This window comes from Meles meles, chromosome 6 (genome assembly GCF_922984935.1).
Source record: "Meles meles chromosome 6, mMelMel3.1 paternal haplotype, whole genome shotgun sequence".
NCBI classification, from domain to species: Eukaryota; Metazoa; Chordata; class Mammalia; order Carnivora; family Mustelidae; genus Meles; species Meles meles.
This window is the reverse complement of record NC_060071.1, coordinates 136,468,359-136,493,000: the sequence shown is the minus strand read 5'-3', so window position 1 is coordinate 136,493,000 and position 24,642 is coordinate 136,468,359. Positions and strand designations below refer to the sequence as shown.

At 49.1% G+C, this 24,642-nt stretch overlaps 1 protein-coding gene across 3 annotated transcripts in view; it reads right to left on the bottom strand.

Annotated features, from left to right (window-relative positions):
• Positions 1-17,931: 17,931 nt before the first annotated feature.
• AREL1 (apoptosis resistant E3 ubiquitin protein ligase 1) overlaps positions 17,932-24,642 on the bottom strand; it is a 47,894-nt gene continuing 41,183 nt past the window's right edge. For all 3 annotated transcript variants that reach the window (XM_046008791.1, XM_046008792.1, XM_046008793.1), the window contains exons 18-20: positions 22,886-22,975; positions 22,314-22,489; positions 17,932-22,209 (exon numbers count right to left, since the gene is read on the bottom strand). In XM_046008791.1, coding sequence (XP_045864747.1) covers positions 22,107-22,209; positions 22,314-22,489; positions 22,886-22,975 — 369 coding nt within the window. In that variant the 3' untranslated portion in view covers positions 17,932-22,106. The remainder of the gene's footprint in view (positions 22,210-22,313; positions 22,490-22,885; positions 22,976-24,642) is intronic.

The window sequence follows — 24,642 nt, the reverse complement described above, 5'->3', positions numbered from 1 at the left end:
GGGCTTGAACAGGAACCTACGGGGTCTCTGGCAACAGAATGGAGAGAGAAAATGGCAGCAGTTCTCCTGGGAGGCCCTGGGCATAAGGCTGGCCAGAGTCAGATGGACCGCACCCCCACCCACCGCCCCTTCATCTTCACATGGACCACAGGTTTGCTCTGAGGAAGATGTTTTGTTTGGCTGTGACTGTGGTAGGGTTGCCCCAGCAAGTATGGACACGAGCCCACAAATCCGTAGAAATTCACAGAAATTTCTGTGGAGGAGGAGCTTGAGTTTTACTTAAGCCATAAAAATGCTGGGGCTGGAGTGAGGGGGGATTTCATCCAATAGGTCACATTCGTTGCCCAGGAGCTGGTCAGAAAGATAGCTCCAGGGAGAGAAGGGCCACTGCCGGCCCGTGGAGGTCTGGACGGGAACATGTGTGCAACCCCAGGCTCATTCCTGGCTCTCACATGCACTGATGGAATTTCACTTAGCTCCAGCCTGGCCTGGCCTGGCAAGCCTGCAGCCAGAAACAGCCTGGAAAGAAATGGCCAACTCTTTTGAGAACCAGGCTGAGCCCAGAGAAATGAAAAGCCTGGAGAATTCTTCTTGGAGCAGGCACCTGTGTGAGAAGCCCCTGGCTCCCATCACCTGTGTGTGTCGACCTCACTGCTCGCAGAGTGCCCTTGCTGACTTCTGTTGTGGCCATGGGTGTGCCTGTCTTATTCTCCTATTACACTTCAAGTTGCTGTCGCTCTAAGTGTGGCCCATAGACCAGCAGCATCAGCATCACTTGGGAGCTCACTGCTAATGTTGACTCTCATAGCTGAATACTGGATTGGAGGCTAAATACAGTAATCCCCCACTTATCTGCGAGAGAGACATTCCAAGACCCCCAGTGAATACCTAAACGGCAGATAGTACCAAACCTAGATAAACACAATGTTTTCCCTATACATACATACCTATGATAAAGTTTAACTTACAAATTAGGCACAGTAAGGATGAAAAACAGTAACTAATAAAAAAATAGAACAACAGACTGTAATAAAAGTTATGTGATTTCTGGTCTCTCAAACTAATTGTCCTGTACTCATGCTTCGTGTGATGAGGGGAGAGGATAAAACGCCTTAGTGATGAGATGAAGTAAGGAGAATGACACAGGAATTGTCACACAGCGTTAGGCAACTAGTAACCATCTAATGATACGGACAAAGGAAACTCATCTGTTCCCGGACCTGATCGTGGTTGACCTTAGGTAACCGACACCACAGAAAGCAAAACTGTGACTAAGGGGGTATTACAAGATCCTTAGTAATTTTGAAGGCACATTACAGTTTGAAAAACACTACTCCTTGGAGGCAAGAGTTATCTGAGTTATCTGTGCCAAAGGTATCTTTGTACAAGTAAGCTTTTGTATCCCAGCTGCTCGGCAGTAAGTAGGTGCTCAGTAAATATATGTTTTAACTTTTTATTTCAAAATAATTTTAGGCTTACAGAAAAGTCACAAAAAGAGTACTGGGGTCCCAAATATCCTTCCCCCAGCTTCCTCTCATGTTAGCAGCTCATAGCACCAAAGTGCAATTACCAACTCAACACGGGTAAAGGCACTAAACCGGAGTTCCTTTTCACATTTCACATTTTCACATTTCATCATTTCTCCCCATTTCTCAGTCCTGAGACCCCCTGTGGCATTTAGTCGAGTCTCCTTAGTCCCTTTTGATTCAGGACCATTCATTCTGTCCCTCTCTTGCTAATGACTACTCTTGTAATGAGTACCTCTTAGTTATGTTTTAGACTGTCAACTTGAGTACGCCTGAAGCTTTCTTGTGGTCAGACCGAAGTTAGGCATTTTTGACAAGAATACCACAGAAGTGATGCTGTACTGTTATCTCCTGTGGACATGTCTTATTCCTGGCGATGTTAACCTTGCTCTCTTGGTTAAGCTCATGTTTGCCAGATTTCACCACTGTTTCTCTACTGTGAAATTACTACTATCCTTCCCTTTGTAATTAGTAAGTACCCGGGGCAGGGTGGAAGAGGGATTTTTTTTTTGAGACTCTGCAAATATTCTGATTCTCCTCAGAGACTTCTTCCCAGCTCATTTTAGCATCCATCACTGACAAATCTTGCCTTCAAAAATGATTGCTGTTGAATTAAGTCAATCAGAGGAAGACAATTATCATATGATCTCCCTGATATGAGGAAGTTGAGAGGCAAAATTGGGGGGATGGGGGGTAGGGAAGGAAAAAATGAAACAAGATGGATCGGGAGTGAGACAAACCATAAGAGACTCTTAATCTCACAGAACAAGCAGAGGTGCCAGGCAGCGGGGGGGGTGGGGGTGGGGAGAGGGTGGTTGGGTGATGGACATTGGGGAAGGTATGTATTATGGTGAGTGCTGTGAAGTGTGTAAGCCTGATGGTTCACAGACCTGTACCCCTGGGGCTAATAATACATTATATGTTAATTAAAAATTTAAAAAATTATTGCTGTTGTGCTTGCTTGATGGTGGTTTTGTATTTCCCTCATTCTGTACTTATTAACTGGAATTCTTCTATAAGGAAGAGCTGCTGCTTCTTTAGAGCTTCTTCCCCCATTCTTCTAAAAAAATATTTCTATCTATCTCAGTACGGACTCATGGCTATTTTATTCTATGGGCTATAATGCAGTATTACTATTATTATATTATTTTGTTTTTCAAATTGTTCCATCCACTGGGAGCTCCCACAAGTTGGCCTCTTGTCCTTTTGCCATGCCCCATCCTTTTCCAATCACTTTCTTTTTTTTTTTAAGATTTTTATTTATTTATTTATTTGACAGCGAGAGGGAGAGATCACAAGTAGGCAGAGAGGCAGGCAGAGAGAGAGAAAGAGGGAAGCAGGCTCCCTGCCGAGCAGAGAGCCCCATGTGGGACTCGATCCCAAGACCCCTGAGATCATGACCTGAGCCGAAGGCAGCAGCTTAACCCACTGAGACACCCAGGCGCCCCTCCAATCACTTTCTTATTTTTTGTCACTACACATGTTCCAGACTCATTTGGTCCAGTAAATTTTTTCGAATGACTGAATGGTAGAATGAAAAAGAAGGGGCCTGTATAGAAACTCAGCCCTTCTGTGACTCCCCAACTAGGAGCTCGATTCGATTCCATTTCCAGCGGGAAGGAAGAAGGGGAGATGTTCCTAGGACTCCCAGAATTACTCAGTTCCACTGCCCTGTGAGGGTCAAGGAGAGCGGGAGAAACTTTTAACCTGAAGGCAGAAGAAGAGATTGGACGCTGGGTAATTGGTCTGCCTGAACTGGACTCCACATCTAGAAGCAGCTCGAGGTGGTGCCTAGGAGCACAATTGCTGGAGCCAGATGCCTGGCTAGTTCTGCTCCTTACTGCGAAAACGCCCTGTACATCAGTTTCCCTATCGGGAAATACAGGTAATAGTAACGGCACGTGCCATGATGTTGCGCAATGACTGGACGAGTGTAAAGGTTTAAATTACATAGAACGATCTGTGACACACGTAAACACTCGACAATCATTAGCCGGGGGTCTCACCTGTGCAGCATTAACGCAGCCTGCTGAATTCATTCTGCAATTCTGCTTTTTTTTTTATATATATTTTATTTATTTGACAGAGAGAAATCACAACTAGGCAGAGAGGCAGGCAGAGAGAGAGGAGGAATCAGGCTCCCCGCGGAGCGGAGAGCCCGATGTGGGGCTCGATCCCAGGACCCTGAGATCATGACCTGAGCGGAAGGCAGAGGCTTTAACCCACTGAGCCACCCAGGAGCCCCTGCAATTCTGCTTTCTGAGAGTTGTAGCATGCATTGCTGTGAGCGGGTTCCAAAAGGGAAAAAAGACAGAGTCACTGTTCTCCTGGAATTTACGGTCTCCTAAGTAAAAAGAGCCCAAGGCTAAAGAGGCTGCTGTACTATTTAAGATGGTGGTGGGGTGGGAGGTGGGAGCAGCTGTTTTCGCCATCCACCTCAACCATTCACCCCTCCCGGGCAAAAGTATTCATTCCCCTCTGGGGCTAAGTCCTAGCCAATCAGGACACTCTACTGTCCCAGCGCCAGTGATTGGTTCAGACAAAGACACACGACCCAATCAGAGCCAGGGAGAGTTTTGTGCTGGGGCTCCTATTGGTCAGAACCTCTGAACTACTAGCTGAGGAGGGGCGGGGCTGGCCTCCACTCAGGGCGGAGCAGGGAGTGAAGGAAACTGAGTCCTAATGGCGGCCTGAATCAAGAATGGGCCTGAAGTCAGCCCTATTCTGCAGTTTTCGGTTACACAACCCAATAAGTTCCCTTTTATTACTCATTACTGAAAGAGTCCTGAGCTTACTTCAATCCCTCAGAAAGCTGACACCTCAGCAGGAAGCTGGACCCTGTTCCGAGCCCCTGCTCTCCCTCTGAGCATTGAACTTCCTGTCTCCACCCAAGTGTAAACCATCACGCACGCACTCACACCCACACACGTCAGCACTCCATCCCACTTCCTACCTCTGGCGCACTCCCCCCTGCTTCCGAAGGACAGCCATCAGCCCATGCTCCCCCATTCTCCAGAGCTGGAGTCTCTCCCTCCAGCTCACCCCCCACCCCCAACACACACGCCCCTCAACCCTCATGTCCAAGCACCTCTTTCTGAGGCAAGTCTGGCTGAATCCCCAGGCCTCAATCTTGCTTTTTGTGGTCCTGCCTCCTCCTCTCCAACAGGACTGAGGGGTTCTGCCCAGTCCCCGATGGCCAGAGAAAGACCACCATGCTACCTCAGGAGTCACACTGCAGCTCGCAGCCTAGAAGACCCTCTTTTCATTACCTAATTTGTCTCCAGCGTCTTTTTAAAATTTTTTTTAAAAGATTTTATTTATTTGACAGACAGAGAGAGAGACCTCGAGAGTAGGAACACAAGCAGGGGGAGTGGGAGAGGGAGAAGCAGGCTTCCCGCTGAGCCCCATGTGGGGCTCCATCCCAGGACTCTGGGATCATGACCTGAGCGGAAGGCAGACGCTCAATGACTGAGCCACCCAGGCGCCCCCTCCAGGGTCTTTCTCAAATCTAGGCCTGGGCAGCTGACTCAAGGATGTTTGAGTTCTCTCACTTACGTGTCCAGGTAGAAGCCATGTCCTCAGGGCAGACCAAAAGAACCCAAATTGCTACTTCCTTTGAGAAGATTTCCATTTCCAGAGTCTAGGGAATTTACTGTCTCCACCACTACACAAACATTTCTTGTCCTGTCCTCTAACCCCTGGTGTGTTAGCTTTTACTCAGTATATGATTTGCCTCTTTGACGGATTGCTATCTCAGCTCGGGCTACCATAACAAAATGTCCTAGACTGGGTGGCTTAAACAACGGAAATGTACTTCTCACAGTCTAGAGGCTGGGAAGTTCAAGATCAAGGGGGCCAGCAGATTTAGTGTCTGGTGAGAGCCTTCCTGCTTTGCTGTGTTCTCACACTGCAGAGCTGGAGGGAGTGCTTGTCTCTTCTTCTTCTTATAAGGACACTAATCTCATCCTGGGCCCCAACCTTCATGACCTTCTCTAAATCTAATTTGCTCTCAAACTCTACCTCCAAGTACCATCACACTGGGGTTTAGGGCTTCTACATGTGGATTTGAGGGGGACACCAACATTCAGTCCACAGTTCGACTGTAAGCCTAGCATGGTGCTCTATGAACATGGTGCCTTATGAATGAAAGTATTATTGAATGGATGGTGAAATGAGCGAATGAATGAATAAATCAATAGACTAATAAGGAGAGGCAGTAATATGACTGGAATGGAGTGTCAGAAGGATCCAAAAGCCCTGGAGGGGATGGGGCTTGGGCCCAGGAAGAGAGGAGCAGAGAAAGGACACAGGCAGGAGGACGGAGCAGATACACCGCGGCAGAATGACAGGAGAGAGACAGATGCCACCTGATCTCCCATTGTTTACATAAAAACCTGGAGCTTGGGCCTTTTGCAAAGCTCATTTACTAGCATTTTAAAACTTCTTTTTTTTTTTTTTTTTAAAGATAAGTGCCATTTGTCAAGGACATTGCGTGTTTTTTTGTTTTGTTTTGTTTTGTTTGTGACTCTGCCGGCACTCGAACAAGGACGTTGTGCCTCTTGCTTTGAGATGGCCAGTCTTGATGGCTGAGTGCTCTCTTTGGGCGTATTCCTCCCCCAGATGTGGGAAGGACAAGCTGGTCATATGACCAGCACACCAGGTGCAGCCTCTGGGGAAGGGCCTGGGAGGTCCAATGGACTCGAGGATCCTCCTGAGATCCCTTCGGCAAGGACACCAAGTCCTCTCTGGGTCAGAGCCAAAGGGCTGCCGTCTGTCCTCCAAAGACTCCCCTTCTCTGCCCTCTGCCACCCACTCCCCATCCCTCGTTCCACAGTGGCATTGCCTGTGCCTGCAGGGCCCCACAGGACCCAGAAGAGCTGCAGATGTCTGCGCAGATTTGCAGCTTCGAATGAAAAGCCAAGGTTTGTTTTGAATGGATTGTGGCTCTGGAGAGAAAGCCTGGGGATGCAAATCTGCCATGAGTGGGATGCAGATGGGAAGCAGATGTGGGATGTGGAAAGTCCCTGCTCCGGAGTCTAAGGCCCACCTTGGAGAACTTATCCCTTTCTCCACACTGGGACCAACCCCGACAGTGGGAGCCCCAGCTCCCAGCAGTCTGCTCAGCTGTGGGCCGTCTCTGTCTCCAATTACATTCCCTTCTTGCCTTCCTATAGGATATGCCTGTTTGCCTGCCTCTCCTCTGTCTCCTTGAGCTTCTCTCTCTCTCTCTCTGTCTCCCAGTCTCCCTCTGTTTTTCTCACTCTGTCTCTGTCTTCATGTCACCACTGTCTCTTGCTCTCCGACTCCATGTCTGTCCTCTGTCTCTGTCTCTCACTCCCTCCGTCTTCCTGGCTGCTTACCAAGGCCACTGGCCCTACCCTCCATGCTTGGATAAATCTGCCAATCAGCTTGAGCCCCTGGGGTGAGGGACAGGAAGAACAGACTCAGGGCAGACACCCCAGTTCCCTGAAAGAAGGCAATTTTAAGCCAGAGAGGCCTGGGCAGGCCGAGGCCAAGAATTGCTCACTTACCAGTAGGGCTGGACGTTTAGTCCGAGTTGGGGAGGGCAGGTGGCAACCAGCATGGAGCTCCAGAGCCTGCAAGAGCAGCCCCACCGCAGCCCCTCAACAGCATGAGGTCTCCTTCAGTGTGCCGGCTCTGTCTGCCTCCAGGCCCCGGAGGAGGCAGACTGATAAGTGCACGGGCATGGTCTCCCCCGAGGACACGGGCCCAGGTGAAGGGCAGGCAGGACCGGTCTGTCTGTGTTTTGTATCCCCCACAGCTCTCCCAAGAGCTGGGAGCAGCCCTTCCCTTTCAACCCCTGCGGGGCCTCAGTCTCCGAAGGCAAATGTGCTTTTTCTTTGGCTTGTGTACAATCTAAATACTTCATCCAATTGATATCGGCTCCACGTTCAGTTGTCTGCTTTTCGCTTACGAATCTGTCCACGGCCCTCAAAGCTCCCTGGCAGGGCCTAAGGACCATTTGTGGCATATGCCCAGGGCCACTAGGGATCTTTAAGTTCATAGACAGACTGTGAACCCTCCACGACTTCTGGGGTTGGGGGGGTCTTGAGGGATGCCGGGAAAGCCATCCCCAAGCAGCCTTCGGTCCTTCCCAGAAAACTGGAATGGTTTAGAGAGCATGTTCACAAATGCTTCTGCAGCTGTGAAAGAGGATGCTGTCATTATACAGCTGGGGCCTGTCTCTCCGGCACTGTCCAAGCCTCCGCTCCCGGCTGCCTTCTCCTCCCAGCACCCAGGGGTGCCCCGTGGGCCCCAGCACTGGGCTGGAACTGAGTGGGCATCACCCCAGCCCTCCATCACCAGGTGTGGACTCCGCAGGCCTGCAGTGGCTGATGCCTCCATTGGGAACCTACGCATCGAGCACCTGTTACGTGCTGATGCTGTGCGAGGCAGTGCGTGCAAGTCGTGAGCAAACCACGTGGGGTGACGCCACGCACGAAGAAAGCGAAGGGTGGTGAGACCCGGGGTGATGGTCAGGGAGCGCCCGGGAGAGCACGTGGCAGGGGGAGCCAGTCACAGCACCTGTCTCTGAGCTTTGGTTGCTTCACCCCGTGATGTTGGGAGTGACGCCAGAGCTGTCTGTCAATGATGTCATCGATGCCCGGGAACTAGAGATAATACGGCCTGTGCAGCTAAAGCAGACGGGACGCAGGTACAGCAGGTGCCATCGGGACTCCGCCCACGAATCTTCTGGTCTCCTACCACTTCAGGACATGTGCCAACGGCTGTCTCCTACTGTTAGAACCTGCTTTGGCCACCTGCGTAGAGGTCAGGGAAGTGCCTGTGAAATTCTGCCCTCGGCCCCCAAGGACAGCCCCTAACCGACAGCTCCGGGGTTGGGGCATAAACAGCTCCATCTCCCAAGCTCCCTGCACATGGAGTGAAGTCCCCCTGCGCCTTTTGCTTAACAGCACATCCTTGTTTGGTTTCCTTCTCTTTTTCTAGCCCCATCTCCCCCACTTCCTACAGAGCTACTCTCTTGTCAAGCTTGGTTCTCGAAAGTTCCTAAGGAATCAGCGACAGTAGGCTCCTAACTCTGAGGAGATCTGTGCTCTCTGTATTTGAACACACAAAGGTCAGGGCCGTTGGAAGCTGGCAGGAGAGTCCCTGCCCTGTAGCTCTCAGCCCTCAACCCAAGAAACTGAGAGAGTGGTTTGGGGACTGTCTGTGTCCTCCCTCCACGGTCCCGCACAAGGTGCCGAAAGATGGCATAAAATTCATATTTAATCATTGTTGTCTTTCTCTGTCTTTGGGAACTCCAGATGGTTATCCTGAAGTTAATCCTTTATTGTTCCTCTTTCCACATCTCATCAGAGGGGAGATGGAGACCCACACAGGGCAGAGACACAGCACTGACAGGGGAACGTCCTGACGCTGGTCCAGGTGACTTCTCTAGACTTTGTGATGTTCGTGCTATTTGCTAGCTTCAATCTTTCTTATGACTTCTTTTTTCTTATTTCAAATAAATACCCTCCTTCATACCTAATTTTGTATTATTTTTCTTAACAAGGGACCCCTAGTAGCTTCAGATGACAGAAAACCTCAATATACTTTGACCATTTGAAGAGTAAAAGAATTTTCACAGATGGGCTTCTGAATCTGTATATTTCAGCCCTCTTTTCTCCTCTCCTACCTGAGTCCTTCTCGTCCTGGATGTCATAACCATCAGGCCCTGCACCTGTCACTGCGTCAGCTGAATCCCCACAGTGGGCTACGGGAACATTCTAGAAAGCCACTTCTAACTACGTCAGCTACTATTACATGGCGTTAAGTGTATTACACATAACCCAACTGAATGTTTTCCTGACATAACTAAATGATTACCTGACAGTAGACTCAACTGAATGCATTCCCAACTCAAATTCCTTTAGTCACTCCCGCTAATGCCACAGCTACCTCCTCCAACCTGACACGAAGGATGTGACAGGAGAAATCATGGCGGAGAGAGTAAAACTATTACAGTTTAAAAATTCTTACCTTAGCAGACATTATGAGATATATGATCTTGACAAATAGATATGTATGACCTTGGAAGGGGTCCTCGTGCAAGCAAGGAGCCCCAAGTGGATACCTTCCTAGCTTCTCAGGACGCCTGCCTCTGGTGGCTGGACTCACTGTGAGGCTCAGATACATCCTATTTGAAGACCTGTGAGTTTTAGCCACATCCTGTGTGTGTGTGAGTGTGTGTGTGTGTGAGAGAGAGAGACGGTGGCTCACTATTATTCTGGGTTCTCCTTTTCTTTGGCGCCTCTCAATGCCAAGTCCACCAGGTAAAGCCAAGGAGGGACCGCAGTGATGCTTGTGGTCATGGCTCAAGATCCTCAAGCTTGGACTTCACAGCAGGAGACATCATATTCGTAAGCCCAATCACTCTCCTTTTGTGTCTGCTTGGCTTAATTTACCCCTTTACATTTTTAAACCAAAGTTTCTTTTGAAAAATATTCCAGGCTTGCCTTTGCTGAATAAAGGGGCAAAGGGATTTAACAACAGCCAGGCCAGTGGCAGGGGTCAGATCGCCCAAAGGGGAAACACGATGGGGATAGGAGTTTTGCCAATGCCAGAGCCCTACGTGAGCCAGAGGAAGTGGGAAGGCAATGCCACATTTCATAGGCGGTTCTGTGATTTTACAAACATCTTTTACCACTGTTATATTTGAGCTTCACACTCCCTCTGTGGGGTATGCTATGTGGGTGTTAGAATCGGTATTTTCTAGTTAGGAGACAGTAAGTAATTTATTCAAGAGTATTCAACTAAGAAGGGCCAAGGTCAGGATTGGAACTGAGATCTTCCAAATTCAAATCTACAATAAAGCCAAAGGTAGCTGTGCATATTGATTTGCCGTCGTTAATAACAATATGAGGGCGCCGGGGTGGCTCAGTCTTTAAGTGTCTGCCTTCGGCTCAGGTCATGATCCTGGGGTCCTGGGATCGAGCCCTACATCAGGCTCCCTGCTTGGCGGGAGGCCTGCTTCTCCCTCTCCCACTCTCCCTGCTTGTGTTCCCTGTCTCGCTGTCTCTCTCGTTGTGTCAAAAAAAAGAAATACAATCTTAAAAAAAAAGATATGAGTATGATACCCACTTTTTTAAGGCTTCATGTGTGTCAGACTGTGCACTTTTCATAAATTCTCCTATTTTATCCTCACCTGCTCTGATCTGAGCTGGGCCTGAAGGGCAAGGCAGTGGGAGGGACCGAACTGGGCAGCCGTCCTCCTGGAGTGCCCACCATAAGCAAAGGCTCAAAGGTCGGCTGACCTGGGTTTGTTCATTTCATGCCTGTGACCCACTGTCCACAGGATTCTGGCCCAGTCAGGCGAGGGCCCTCTCACTTCTCACCAGCACACTCTTCTCTCCTATGGAAAGGGGGTGCTGGGAAGCTCAGGTGGCCTTCAGCCTGTTGTTACCCATACGGTGGCTTCTCTGCAGACAGAGGCCTGCCAGGGTGAAGTATGTCACTGGGGCTCCCAAATCCCCAGCCAAGCGATGGGTTTGGTTCCCACCCCGCAGCTTTGAAGTTTAACGGTGCTCCTGGCAGTCCACAGGGCCTTGGTCAGCAGGGGCTGCCCTTCAGCGCCTCTTCTCCGCACCCCCCTACCCCCACCCCAGGGCCTGGAGCCCCCGGCAAGTCTCTAGGGAGACTCCCCCAGCTGGTCCGAGAGGCGGGTGGAAAGTGTGAGCTCTGATCCAGGGAGGGCCGCAGAAGTCAAGAGGCACAGAACAGTGGGACCGGATGGAGAAGCGCCCACCAGACTGGCTCCCGGTGGCCCCAGAGTCCGAGGACCACACAGTCCATCTCGGGGTTGGAAGACAGGCAGCACACTGCCACTCCTTCCCAACGCTCTCCGGATTTGACTCTCCTGCCCTCAAACTCCACCACCTTCGAGCTTGTGGGAGATAAAGTGAAGGGCCAGCTTGACACCTAGGCGCGTCCCTGGGTGGGCAACCTTGGGCAAGTTACTTCTCTCCCGCAGTTTCCTCATCTGGAAAGCGGGAGTAGTACCTGTTTTTATCTTGTAGATCGGCGTGAAGATTAAATGAGTTACCACAGGCAGTTCTTTGAGCAGGGAGGGCACAGCAGGATCAGATGCTGGCTGTTATTACTCTAACAGTTCTGAGGTTACTCCCTAAGGCTCCCCGGTATTTTCCCTTGGGGAGTTTCTGTCACTTAAAAATGGACTGACAGGGACTCCTGGGTGGCACAGTTGGTTAAGGTTCTGACTCTTGGTTTTGGCTCAGGTCAGGATCTCAGGGTCCTTGAGGCTGAGCCCCTGGTCAGGCTCCCCGCTCAGCACAGAGTCTGCTTAGGATTCTCTCTCCCTCTGCCCCTCCCCCATGCTTGCTCACACGCTCTCTCTCTCAAATAAATAAATCTTTTAAAAAAAATCAAAGGGACTGGCATTTCGGGGCAGGCGCTAGACAAAGTTTGACTTCGTCAAGGTGAGAGGTTTGAGGCTGCTGTGACTGCTGTCTCTGGCTTGTTTCCTTGCCTGCCACCTGCAGTCCCACGGCTAGCCTCAGCTGGAGAAGAATGTTTACTACCTCATTAGTACTTCCGGTGTTCATTGTGGGCATTAGTCACTTTGGTTACTCCCTCCGGGTGGCTCTGAGCTGCCTTTTGAAAAGCAGGCCATGTGATGGCCTGAAGACGTCCCCAGCTGGTCCCAGTTCCTTCCCTCCCTTGCTCCCTTTATCCAGAAAGTGAAACAACTTACTGGTTAGATTTTGGTGATATACATGTGCATTAAAAAAGAAAAAAAACAGGGGGACCTGGGTGGCTCAGTGGGTTAAGCCTCTGCCTTTGGCTCAGGTCACGATCCCAGGGTCCTGGGATCGAGCCCTGCATCGGGCTCTCTGCTCGGCTGGGAGCCTGCTTCCCTTCCTCTCTCTCTGCCTGCCTCTCTGCCTCCTTGTGATCTCTGTCTGTCAAATAAATAAATAAAGTCTTTTAAAAAATAAAAAATAAAAAAAATAGACCAGACTCTTCATCTTTCAGCGGCACCTGAAATCAAACCTTTAGAGGACTTTTCCCAGAGCCTTCTACCTCTTCTTCTGCCCCATCCCACACCTGCAGACCTGCTCCTCGCCCTCACCCTTGCCACCGCAGTTTGGTACAGGAATCGGGGAGAAGGCAAGGGCCCAAATCTGAAGCAGATGTTTGGGACGATGAGTGAGGTTGGGGTGGAGACAATAGGAAGGATGTGGACCTTGCTAGAACTGCTTGTTGCTCTGACCCGCTGCCAAGGCTGAGAAAAATAGAGGGACTGTTCCTGGTTAAATACCCAGCTTTTATTCGTGCCAAACTTTACTGGGCCTCAATCCTCAGAGTCTCTGGCTCCGCTTCCAGAGTTCTCCATATCCTTGTGCCAACCACTATCTTGGCCCCTTTTTCCCACCGCGCCAAGCCCCTGAGCCCAGCCTGCGCCCTAAAAGCAGGACTGGAGCTGTGCTTTTTTTAATCCCCGTATAGCTAAAGCACAATGGCATTTTTGGAGCCAAAACTTCAGATACGGCCTGAGAAAAAGAGTTTTAAGGCGCTGTTTCCAGGTATGAGAGGCTGTCTGGAAGCCATGAGTTGGATGCCAAAACAATACAGTTCTCAAGGTGTATGATCTCAAGGGATCCGAAGTCAGAACTGTTGAAACCAGAACTGCTGTGAAGGAGACGAATGCACGCTCGGCTGCTGTACCCACACCCGCCGCCAGACCTCCCCACCCACCTCCGGAGTCTGTCAGTATCCAACCACATGTCTCCCCTGACTAGGAGACCAAGTGCCAAATCTATAGCAGAACACCCAATTCTAATTCTGGTGCTTTGAGTACTTGAGGAGACACAGGCCGGCATTATCATAAACAAAGTATCAGAGGAGAAATCCCTCCGGGAAAAGAAGACTGAGGTTTTCCTAAAGGCCATGGCCTGACCCAAGGGCCATCCAGCTGTGATCCAGCTCAGAAGCTTGGGGGAATCAACGCTAGGACTTGTTCAAACCCCAGAGGCTACTAGGCATCAGCTACAGCACACCACAAAGAGATGAGGAAGACTTCAATTTCCTGGGTGTAATTAACGTCAAGGGAAATTGGAGTGAAGCTCAGTGTTTCCACCCCTAATGGTCTCAACCAATCAATTTCATGGCTGTTCATGAAATTGATTTGCCTCTTCATGCCTCTGGACTCATTGGAAATGGAATTTCTTTCCTCTGCCACCTCAGTACGAACACTTCTGATGGCTGCTAGTGTTGGAGATACCTCCCTCTCCCCATCCACTCAAGATATTAATTTCATTCACTGAGCTGCAGGCTACCGGCCAGTCTTCCCACTGCCAAAGTCAACACTTCAGGTCTGCTTCGTCTGGAAGAGGACATTAAGGGGAGATTGGATCCTGAGATCGCAAAGTTCCCTTTCCCAGACTTTCCTAGGACCTGCTCAGGTGATAGCCTATTTATGGGACAATGGGGGTCTCCTGATTTGGAATCCATCTTTCCAAAGGTCCTCGATTCTCTGCAAATCAACAAGGAACATAAATTCCCTCCCTTTGTATATTTCTTAGGAGCTAGATGAATTTCACTTGCAGCTGTTATTCCTGTAGTATGGAAAGTCTCCAAATGCATAACCAGAAATGTTTCCCCCCACCCCAATTAAACAGAATGAGAGAAACTATGGGGATGGGTGGTGATGGGTTTGGGTGTTCAAGCCTTGGGGGAAGGAAATGAAGGAAACTGGATTTTTTATATGTCTGTCTCCCCAGACAAGACAGTGAGCTGCTCAGAGGCAGGGATCTCGTTCTGTCTCATGTTCCTGGCTCGTAGCACAGTGCCTGCCCGATTCACAGGAAAAGTCTGCTAACATGTGGACGTGCAAAGAACAAAAGGGAAAAGGGAGGCCACAAACCCAGTGTTGGAACAGAAACATGGTTTTTTGGGGGTGGTGTGGCAGGGGGTATACATTTATAGGAAATGAAATGACAGTTTGGAGCAGGATGAGATCCAGAACTTATGAGATCTAGCACAAAATGATGACACGCACACAGTCTTCCTCTTACACAATAACACAACATTTTGTTTTCAACAGAACATAAAAGCCATCAAAGGCTTCTAGTTGGCTTGCAAATACTCTGATATCCCTGACTCTGCTAATAGGCAAACAGAGGAATGTCCTGGCAATTTCTTTGAGTGGGAGTTCTGAGGAGAGAGGGAACATTGCTGGTCTGTAGGAGGAGGGTGGGAAGATTCCGAAAGATTCCTTCATGTGCAAAATCCATAATGCAGGTGAAGTGGGGTTGTAGAAATAGTGACCTTGTCCTAGAGAGGTACAGGACTCCCACCGTGGGGAAGATGCTATGTTGGTAGTTCAAACAGAATCAGACTTGTGTGAGGGGTAGGTCTCCCTTTAACTGGCATTCTTGAAAATGTCTGCTTCCTCAGTGAGATAACCACGAGGAATTTGGCCTTTACCAAACGGTGCTGTGTTTCATGTAAGGAAAGTTTAGAGACAAAAGGTTTATTTAAATGAGGCTTTTTTCTGCAGACTTAGTTACCAGAGATAAGCATCAGGGTATTGTGTGGCGAGTCTGACCTCATTCTAATGATTTCATTTGCGTGAGACCTATGGTTTTTCTACCAAAGTGGGGATATTAAAATTCCAGGATTTTTTCCCCCCTCAGTTATATCCTTAAGAGTTTCTTGTATTCTTTATGCAGGTTCATTTAAACTTGGAAGTCACCTCACGCGAACTGTTAGTTGGTATTCTGTGGAACTTTCTAGATGCAAAAGATTTTAAAGTCACTACCAATAGTTACCTTTCTCTCTTCCTTCCTTCCTTTTTTTCTTTTTTCTTCCTTCCTTCCTTTTTCTTTCTTTCCTTTATTCCTTTTCTTCCTTTCTCTCTTTCTTTTTTAAACTGGGGTCCCCCATGACCCCATGAGCCAGCCCAGGTGCCCCCCCAATAGTTGTATTTCTTGGGGTAGGGCCTTCTCCGCCTGTAAATCTCAAATCCTCAAGTGATTAACAGGTATAAGAAAGAGGTATAAACTGTTCATCTGCCACACAGTGTCACCAAACAATTGTAAGGCAGAGTCAGTGAGCTCTGGTGGCCCAACACCTGTTCCTTAGTCTAGGCTAATCTGCCCGAGACAAACCAGCAATGTGAAAAGAGTTTGGGTCTTGACATGAAACAGACCCATGTTCAAGTACAGCTCTGCCACTTACTAGCTAAGGAAACTCCGCAGTTACATATCCTCTCTGAGTCTATTGTGTCTTTTGTGGAATGGAGCAAACAAGCCCTTCCTGGCAGGGTCATTGTCAGTGTAAGACAGTATTTATTAAACTCCTAGCATCAGGGTGGAACTAAAAAAAAAATGGCAGCTACTATCATGATTTGGTAATCAGATGAGCCAAGGAAGTCAAGGGTATTAGGTTGCTTATCATAGGGGTGCCTATGCCACATAAAATAGGTTTGAAATACAGTCCCCTCAAAGACCTCTTTTGGCCTTTAGAGGGTCATATGGAGGAAGGAGAGGAGGTCTCTTCTGACCTGGGGCGTTTTTCATAGGGGTATGGGCTGGATGTCTTGAATACCCATTCTCTCTGGCCTGCCTGAACACGGCAAGCAGGGACAGGAGCCACCATTCCATACCCACCACCCACTCTAGCATCCTCCAATGCCCCTAGATCCACGTTGCCTCCTGGCATGGAAATTGCCAGGCCAGTATGCCATGGCATACTTAGGCATGGCCTACTTAGGCATGGCCTAAGCCATGGCCAGTATGATAACGCACACACAATATAGAGGAAAACCTTCCAAGAGCTTGAAACTATTAGTCAATTTTCTTATTTAGTTAATTACATCATTTCACAGGTCACAAAACTAATACTGAAAGAAGACTATCCTGCCCAAAGTTGAACCATGGAGTTAAAAACAAAACAAACGCTCAGACTCATCAATCCATGGCTCTTTATCCTTTGAGGGCCCCGTTCTGCCCACTTGATGCAAGCGTGTCTAGGAACATCTTTTGAGAATGGGCTGAATGACAGATGCCTCTGCTTCAGGGGAGGCCATAGGCCCAGAGGCTCTGGAGTCAGAGACACAGCAGACAAGTTAGGAGAGGCTACCTGGGCAAGGATGCAAGATGTTATCTCCTCACCTAGCTCCTTGACTAGTCCCAGACTTACTTCTTCCTAGAGTCATCCCTAAGAGATGAAGTCCTAAGATCTTGCTTACTCAGAAAGTTGCCTGGTTTGCCAGCTGACTCTGGTCTAAAGGCATTCATGGTCGCTGAAGATTATACAGACCATGTTGGTCTGCTAATTGGGCAGCAACCACACCCAGAGGCTTCATCCTGGAGGCATTAACCATCCATTGTTTCCCTGAAGGAAGGCTACAAAGGGAACTAGAAGGGGAGCCCCACAATGTTCTTGGAAGGTGACGGCTATCACGGTTCTGTGATGTGTTTGATCCCTGCTCCCAGACGTACTACCTTGTGTTGGAGAAGCTGCTGCAGCTGGCGGGCTCTGATAACCCGGACAACTTTGCCAAAGTGACTTCTGATGCCGTATCCAAAACCTGCAGCTATCATTCCTCTGTCATCTGGAGAGGCCGTGTCCTCCACATCTTCTCATCAGGAATTCATGGACCATCTAGTAAAGACCACACCTGGTTCCTGCTCTGGCCACCACAATGTGTTCTTATAGGAGCAGAATTCAAGCGAACTGTACTTGGGGTGGGGGTGGGGGGCGGAGAAGTACTCACAGCAAGGTACAGCTAGCTCTAGGTGGCACCGCTCTGTCAATCACAAGCCCACATCATCATCATCCCAGCACCCCCTGTGGGTTTCTAAATCCACCCCGTGCGCACTCCAAACCCAAACAACTAAGCTCTCGGGTAACTTTGGAATAGCATTCTGTTAGAGGCTGCATAGACTCAGTACCCTAAATCAGAAATATTAGCCCGTTTCACAACTTCTGAGACAATTTCACGCGGGCTCATTTTCCATAATACACTTATACGCTACTCGAGAACCTGCTGCTGAGCACCAAAGAGAATCACGATCACGTTAGACCAGCCCCCACAACCTGTTCAGGGTATAAAAGCAAAGCCGTATTCAATTTAGAATAGCTGGGGGGAAAGTCTTTGCAGAGAGACCTTGTTGTCTTTGAATATGACTCATCAGGTTCAGCAATCAAGAATCAGAACTGGAACCTCCTGGCACAACAATGACCTCCAACTTCTCTTTAGACTAATTGTGATGTGTAATAATTACTACAGAGAAATTAACCTTGGTAAGTATCTTATCAAGAGATCACACGGCCTCTTATTTTTCCCTTCCCCACTGTGACTTTTAAGACCGATTGTTCGAAAAGGGAATTGGCGCAACAAGGACCATAAAAATCAGGATAACAGTTACCTCTGGAGGGGTGGGAGGAGACATGCTTTGCAGGGCTATAATGTTTTATTTTTTGGTTTGGATGCCACCATCACATACATGTGTTTCCTTTATAATTATTTATTAAATTGTACATGCCTGTAGACCTTTTTAAAAAATCTACGTTACATCTCAAAATAAGAAGATAAAAGGACATTCATTTTTAAGTGTAAGTATTACAAAACTTGGAGCTGTTCTGTTACGCTTGAGGGTCTTTGTGAAGCAGGAGTAAAGCCTCTGCTTCACGCCCCCTGCTAGAGAATCTCGGTTGTGCCTCTACAAGAGAAGTGTGGCTGGGTGGAGGTCTGACGGCTCTATCTGCAGTGGGTCCAAGGTAATGGCTCATGCCAGGCTGGTGCTAATATCTATAGTGTCAATTCGAGAACAATCCTACCACTGTCTTGAGTCTCAAGAATAACTAGCTTTATGACAGAGGGCACCAGGTGGCTCAGGTGGTTAAAGCATCCATCCGATTTTTTTATTCCGGCTCAGGTCGCGATCTCAGGATCCTGGGATTGAGCCCCGCATCGGGCTGGATGCTCAGTGTGGAGTCTGCCTGTCCCTCTCCCTCTGCTCCTGCCTCTGCTCCCTCTCTTCTAAATAAATAAGCAAATAAATTTTTAAAAAGAGGAATAACTTTACGATAGGCTGAAATCAATGATGAATGTTCACAGCCACTCAAGGTCACAAAAGCAGCAAGTGTAAGAGACGTAGGACTGTTAATCTAAAAATATGAAATTAGAAGGACAGAATTTTGGTTTTTTAAGGGCATCTCATATCACCAAGGAGCTTGAGGAGGTAGGAGTAGAGTGAATGGATTCTTTAAAAGAATGGTGTTCAGACTAAGATTCCAATTCACCAGGTCTGGGAGATGGGGCAAAAATTAGTATTTTAAAAACAATTCCAAAGGGTTTTTTTTTTTTTAAATTTTCCAGATTGGGAACCAATGTGTCGTGACACCGTGACTACTTTCCCAACAAAGCCAGGGTCCCTGCTACAATTCCTTCCAGGCCCCAAATCAGAGGTCTGGTTTTCTCTCTCTGCCAAGCTTACCTTCAGCTGGAAAAGAATTGGTACCAATTCTTTTGGTACCAATTAGTACCACCCGCCACCCATAAATGTCTGAGGAGCAGTGATTCTGTCTGCCACGCCTAGCTCGCTTGGGAGGAAGAGGTATGGAAATAAATGTGATCGTATGCAAACCAGAAGGCTACGTGTATCAGCAGTGGTGACATCTGGATGGCAGGTCAATGATTTCTCTTGGCCTCTTTTTTATTTCCAAATTTTCTATGCTGAGCTTCTTACATCAAACAACAAATGAAGATCGAGAAGACTCAGGAGAGCAGACATCCTCTGCTCTTGCCAAACTGGGTTTCTTCTTCAGGAGCTGAGCATAAGCCTGTGTCCCACACTGTGGCCCCGCCTGGCATCCGGGACAGCAATGAGGAAGGATGAAAGTGTGAGAAGCCCAGGGTGGGCCAGGGCTCTGCAGGTAGATTCTACCCTGAGCTCATGGCTTTTGAAGGCATCACCTGGGGAAATGCAAAAACATTTCTAAATCTTTCTTTTCCTTCCCCGCCTCCAGTCTGGGCCCTAAACCCCACTTAAAAAAGTCACTTGCTCCTCAGTCCTTTCCAATATCGATTTATTTCCTGTACAAAATATTTACACTGTCGCTGCAGCAGTCTGGCCCCTTTGCCTGGCCTGACGGATTTGCAGCAGCACGTGGTCTCTAGAGAACATGCTGATGCTCTCCTTGGTGTTCCCTTGGTGCTTGCTTGGTCTCCTTCCAAGACACTACAAGGCCAGGTGTTTACCTGGACTCCCAAGTACCTGGGCCCCTGGGGCATAAAGAAAAGAACTGGCCAAAATAAGAAACATGAGATTCACAATTGCTCGAGAAGTAACAGGTGTTCCTCCTTCTCTCTGACATGTCGTACCTTCTCCACAAACTGGTTTGGACCAAAGCAGGCTTAGAAGAAAAGGTAAAGAAAAAGACCAAACTGAGCAAAGATACTTTGGAACAGACTTAGGAGACAGAGTACACTGGAAGAATAGAAAACCACAACAGTACCAAAGGGTTTTTGTTCAGCAAAGCCCCTGGGGCTGGGGACCACCACGGGGCTGCGAGCTGCCGCAGCTGGGTCACAGTGGCCCCGAGGATGCTCTGAAAAGTGCTACGACTAGAGCTGAAAATGACAGATCTCGCCAAGAAAATCAATTCGAGCTCCAGCCTCAGTCTCTAGAGGGCTGTTGGAGGGGAGAATGCGGAATCCAGAAGAGGGGCAACTGCCAAAGACAGCAGAACCAGCCCCCGTGCCCCCAGATGGAAGCCCCCTCGAGGCTCGAGGGGCAGCATCGTGTTTCCAGGGTGATGACGAACCTGCCTGTATTCGTCCGATGGGAAAACACTGGGGCAAGCAGCAGCACCTTGTCCTGGTCCCTGAGGACAGCAGTGACTGTGTGGCATGGAGGGCCCTGGCTGGGATGTCGAGGCCCTGATGCTGGATCCTGGACCCCAAGAATGAGTGACGTCAGCACCCACGCCAAGAAGGACAAATGACAACTGCGAAGGAGTGAGATCAGGCCGCAATGGGAGCAGCTCAGGAGGGCTGGTTCCTCGTGATCCCTGGGAACAGGAGGGCTCAGACAGGCTTCCAGGAGGCCGAGGCATGGCCGTAAGTCCCGCCTCACCTCTGGACTCTGCAGGCTTGCTGGTTTTGGCAGTAAAGATGGCTTGTAGTATTCTCAGAGTTGAATGCCCCGTTGAGAATGGTAGCTTGTAGCAAAGCCTTCTTAAAAACAGAAATTTGGGAGGTTGATGAGATTTTGAGTCTTGAAAATGTCTGCATTCAAATTCTCATGAAAAAGGGTGGTGTGACTTTGCAAGGGCCTGCTGCCCAATCGCCATGTTAACAGTGACTCTACGAGATCGTCCTCCCTCCACCGGGGCTCCTGCTGGCAACTTAGACATGGAAGGAAGTCAGTGGGCAGCTGGGTGTTTGTCGTTGGACACAGCTTTTCTCTGCATGTTCTCAGTCCCTGACCCCACGCACCTGTGACCAAGCACCACCACTGATCCCTTTTTCCTTGCCTCAGTGCTGCCAGAGAATACCAGGCAAAGAGAGTCAGGGATTGTCAGCATGCTATTCTTACTATTCCCAAACCCTTGTTACAAAAATTTTCTTCTGTAGAAAGCTAAAGAATCCCTAGCTCTTAGCAGGCTGCAGAAGTTGGAGGTAAGCGGCTCAGGCCCAGCCACACCTCCGTGTACAGAACAAAGTCAGGGACAAACATCAGTAGTCTTCAAGCCGGCCACAGGCCTAGACATGCCCTAAAGGAACATCATTTTCAGCACTGGAAGCTATGCCCCAGCTATCTTTCACATTCTTGGGTCTGTTTTTCTCACTGGCTCAAACTCAAGAAAAAGCTTAGGGAGTTCTTTATGGATTAATGATCATTTCCAGAAATGCCTTCAGGGGAAAAGTTCCTTTTCCAGTTTTGACAACCACAGAAAGAGATCGTTGTGTGCCATCAGTCCCCCCTTAGAGGTAGTCCAGCGCCACGGCCTGAGTCTGCTGTGGTGGAGAGGGACAAGAATGAAGACTGAGCACGTGGGCCACTTGCCATCTGCGCTCCTCCTGGCTTCTGGTGAGAGAGGCGATCGCCCCGTGCCCAGGAGGGACTCACGTCCCCGCAGGGCAAGCAGTGAGGGCTGCAGAGGGACTTGTGTGGACATTGGCATAGGAGCCTGAGGAAGGTGGACCCCAGTCTTCTAAGAAAGCCGAGCCCTTTGTGTAATCTCCCTCAGGTCCTGAAGCAGCTCCGGCTCTTGAGGTCTTCTGAGAACCAACTGAAGCGACAGCAGCACGGTCCTCTCCTCAGGAGCGAGCAGCACAGACTCCATGGGCCCATGCCCAAGTGGGCTGGGGGCGGGGGGGGGGGGAGGGAGTGGAGGGGACGGGGATGCAGAGGGGGCGGCGAGGAAGTGACCCGGGTGGGAGGTGAGCAGGTACTGCAGACCCCGGGTAGCATGCAGCAGCTTCTGGCCGACGGCGAGGTGTTAGGGTCGATGGTTCTCACGGTGTTACGTGCACCCAGGTGCTCCAGGAAGCACGGGGGCCGGGGGCGCGTGGCAGGGGAGTGGTCAGAGCATGCCAAAGCCCTCGCAGCCCTCGCTGATGGCCAGCTGCAGCATCCTGTGAACCTCTTCATACGAGTCGTACGTGGGGAGGCACAGCTGGTTGAAACTGGAAGAGCAAGGGGAGAAGCGATAAACTCACGCGCCAGAAACACTGGCCAGCGCTGGCAGAGCCTCCCCTCCAGAGGGTGCCCTGGGCGGCGTGGGACCTACCACGTGTGTGCAGTCGGGAGTGTGCTGTGGGTCGGAGCGGCAATAATCTGGAACGAGGGACAGAGGGCGGCAAAACCTCCGGGTGGCAGCTGAGAGGAGCCCGTTGTGAACTGTAGCAGCCGAGCCAGCTCCTCCTGGGTCAGACTGGACACCACGGTCCAGAACCACCTCATGACCTGGCAGGGAGAGCACAAGGTGGGGTCACGCTCAGTGTGCAGCCTAGCACTGGACTCTGGGGGATAGAGGAGGAGAGCCGGAAGTGGGGGACACGGGTAGCCACAGGGAGAGTCGACAACTCCAGGAATGTACACTGTCACACCATCAGCAGGGCGGCCTCTGACTGGTTGGTTCTGTTTCTTCACGTTTCTAAGGTACCGCTCCTATGGCAGCTGGAGCAATAGCCCTCAGGGACCAGGGCTCCCTTCTGCGTGGACAACCACCTGTCTTTCCCTTGTGTACCATTTTCTCCCCAGCTGATGTGTCTGCCTATCTGACTCCTCGGCAATTTTCTTCTGAAAGTTTTTCCTTGCGAAGTGGCACAAATCCAGGGAAAAGAAGTTTGGCCCACTTACCTTTTCTCGGAAATGCCATGAGCCGCCAACAACCACTGCGTGGGCTTTGAAGTCAGACACACTGATGTCCCCAGTCCCACACATCAGCAGCTGGAGAAGACAGTTGGGCGTTACTAGGACAGTCAGGGGACAAACACCCAATATAAGGTCAAAACTACTTATGTTAACATGCAAAACATGGAATAAAGGAAATACCAGGAAAAAGACCATAAGGCGAGATCATAATGCCAGAACTCTGCGTTAGGAAAATCAACTGTAAGAGGCCAATGGTTCCTAACCAGTGTGGTAAAAATCACCCAGCTTTTAAAAAAATATGCAGCTGTCTGTGGCTTTACTCTAGACCTGCTGAATCAAAATCTCTAGAATGGGTTAGAAACTTGTGTACTTTGAGAAAGTCTCCTGTTACCAATGTGTACCTCTAAATAAGAACTACTGTTCTGGTTGGGCACCTACGTGGCTCAGTTGGTTAAATATCCAGTTCTTGATTTCGGTTCAGGTCATGACCCGAGGGTCATGGGATCAAGCCCCATGTCAGGCTCTGTGTTCAGTGGGAAGTCTGCTTCTCTCTCTCTCTCCCCCTCTGCTCCGTCCCCTTGTTCATGCACACTTTTTCTCTAAAATAAATAAATAAATCTTCAAAAAAAAAAAACAACCCCAAAACAAAAAGAACTACTGCTGTAGATTATTTTGAATTGAAACAAAAGACAGAAAGAGAACCAAGTATTTACTGAGTCTGCTCTGGACATGGCCTGAGAATACCTGGAAGAAAAGGCAGGCCCCCCCTCCCCTTTGATGAAAACCCCCAGCTCCATTTCCAAATTTGTCAGATGGCCTTTCCTGTTTCCCAGCATCCATCCTTCTTTTGTGGCTTGAACTTTGACCAACTTCCCTTCAGCCCTGCCTCTACTTGATCAGATGAGTTAAAAAAGTACACCAAAAAATGAGAAATGAATGCTATCAGAGGCCTGAACCTCTTGCTCATGTCCTAATTTGGTTCTGGATCCAGCACGTGACATAGCAGACGGCGAATGCTCATTCAACAGCTCTAAAGAATGATACGTCCTCATCAAGAGACAAGGAAAGCCCACATTAAGGCCTGAGGAGCTTTGGCTCCTTCGAAAAGAACCCTAAGCTAATGAGTAAGAGTGGGGTATGGAACAATTCTAAGAGACCGTGTCCGTCCTTCCTTCCTCACTTTTACAAATCGTCACAAAGGTTATGCTTCATAATAAACCAAAATACACCAGTAGCTGCTCCTCAGTCTGGAAAATACCAGCACCAGGTGACAGGTCTAGTGGAAACGTGAGGCTGAGTAAGAGATGGAACATTCATTTTGCTTGAATTTCGTGTCTGAAGGTACACATGTGAAGAAAAATCACACACGACTTGGATTCTTGTTCTTGAGGCTGGTTCCGTTAATAAGAATAAACACTGTTTAAGACCATCTGAAATGACTTTTGTTTTCTTTTCTTTGAGGAAGAATCTCCTTACAGGAACCAGTCTGCAAAGCACACCCCTCACAAAGGCTGTGGCGAGTCGGAACCAATAACTTGCCTAGTATGTACCATTTGTGAGCAACAGACCAATGACCTCCTGATTTTATTTTTTGCCCACAACTTCTATTTTGATAATTATAGAACGGTATTCACCACCCTGGGTCCAATTTGCAGTTGTTACAGGATCTGCGATAAGAATATATTGACTGTATAGGGTTGTCGCCCAAAACTTTGAAATATTTCACATCTTTTGGTTTGTCT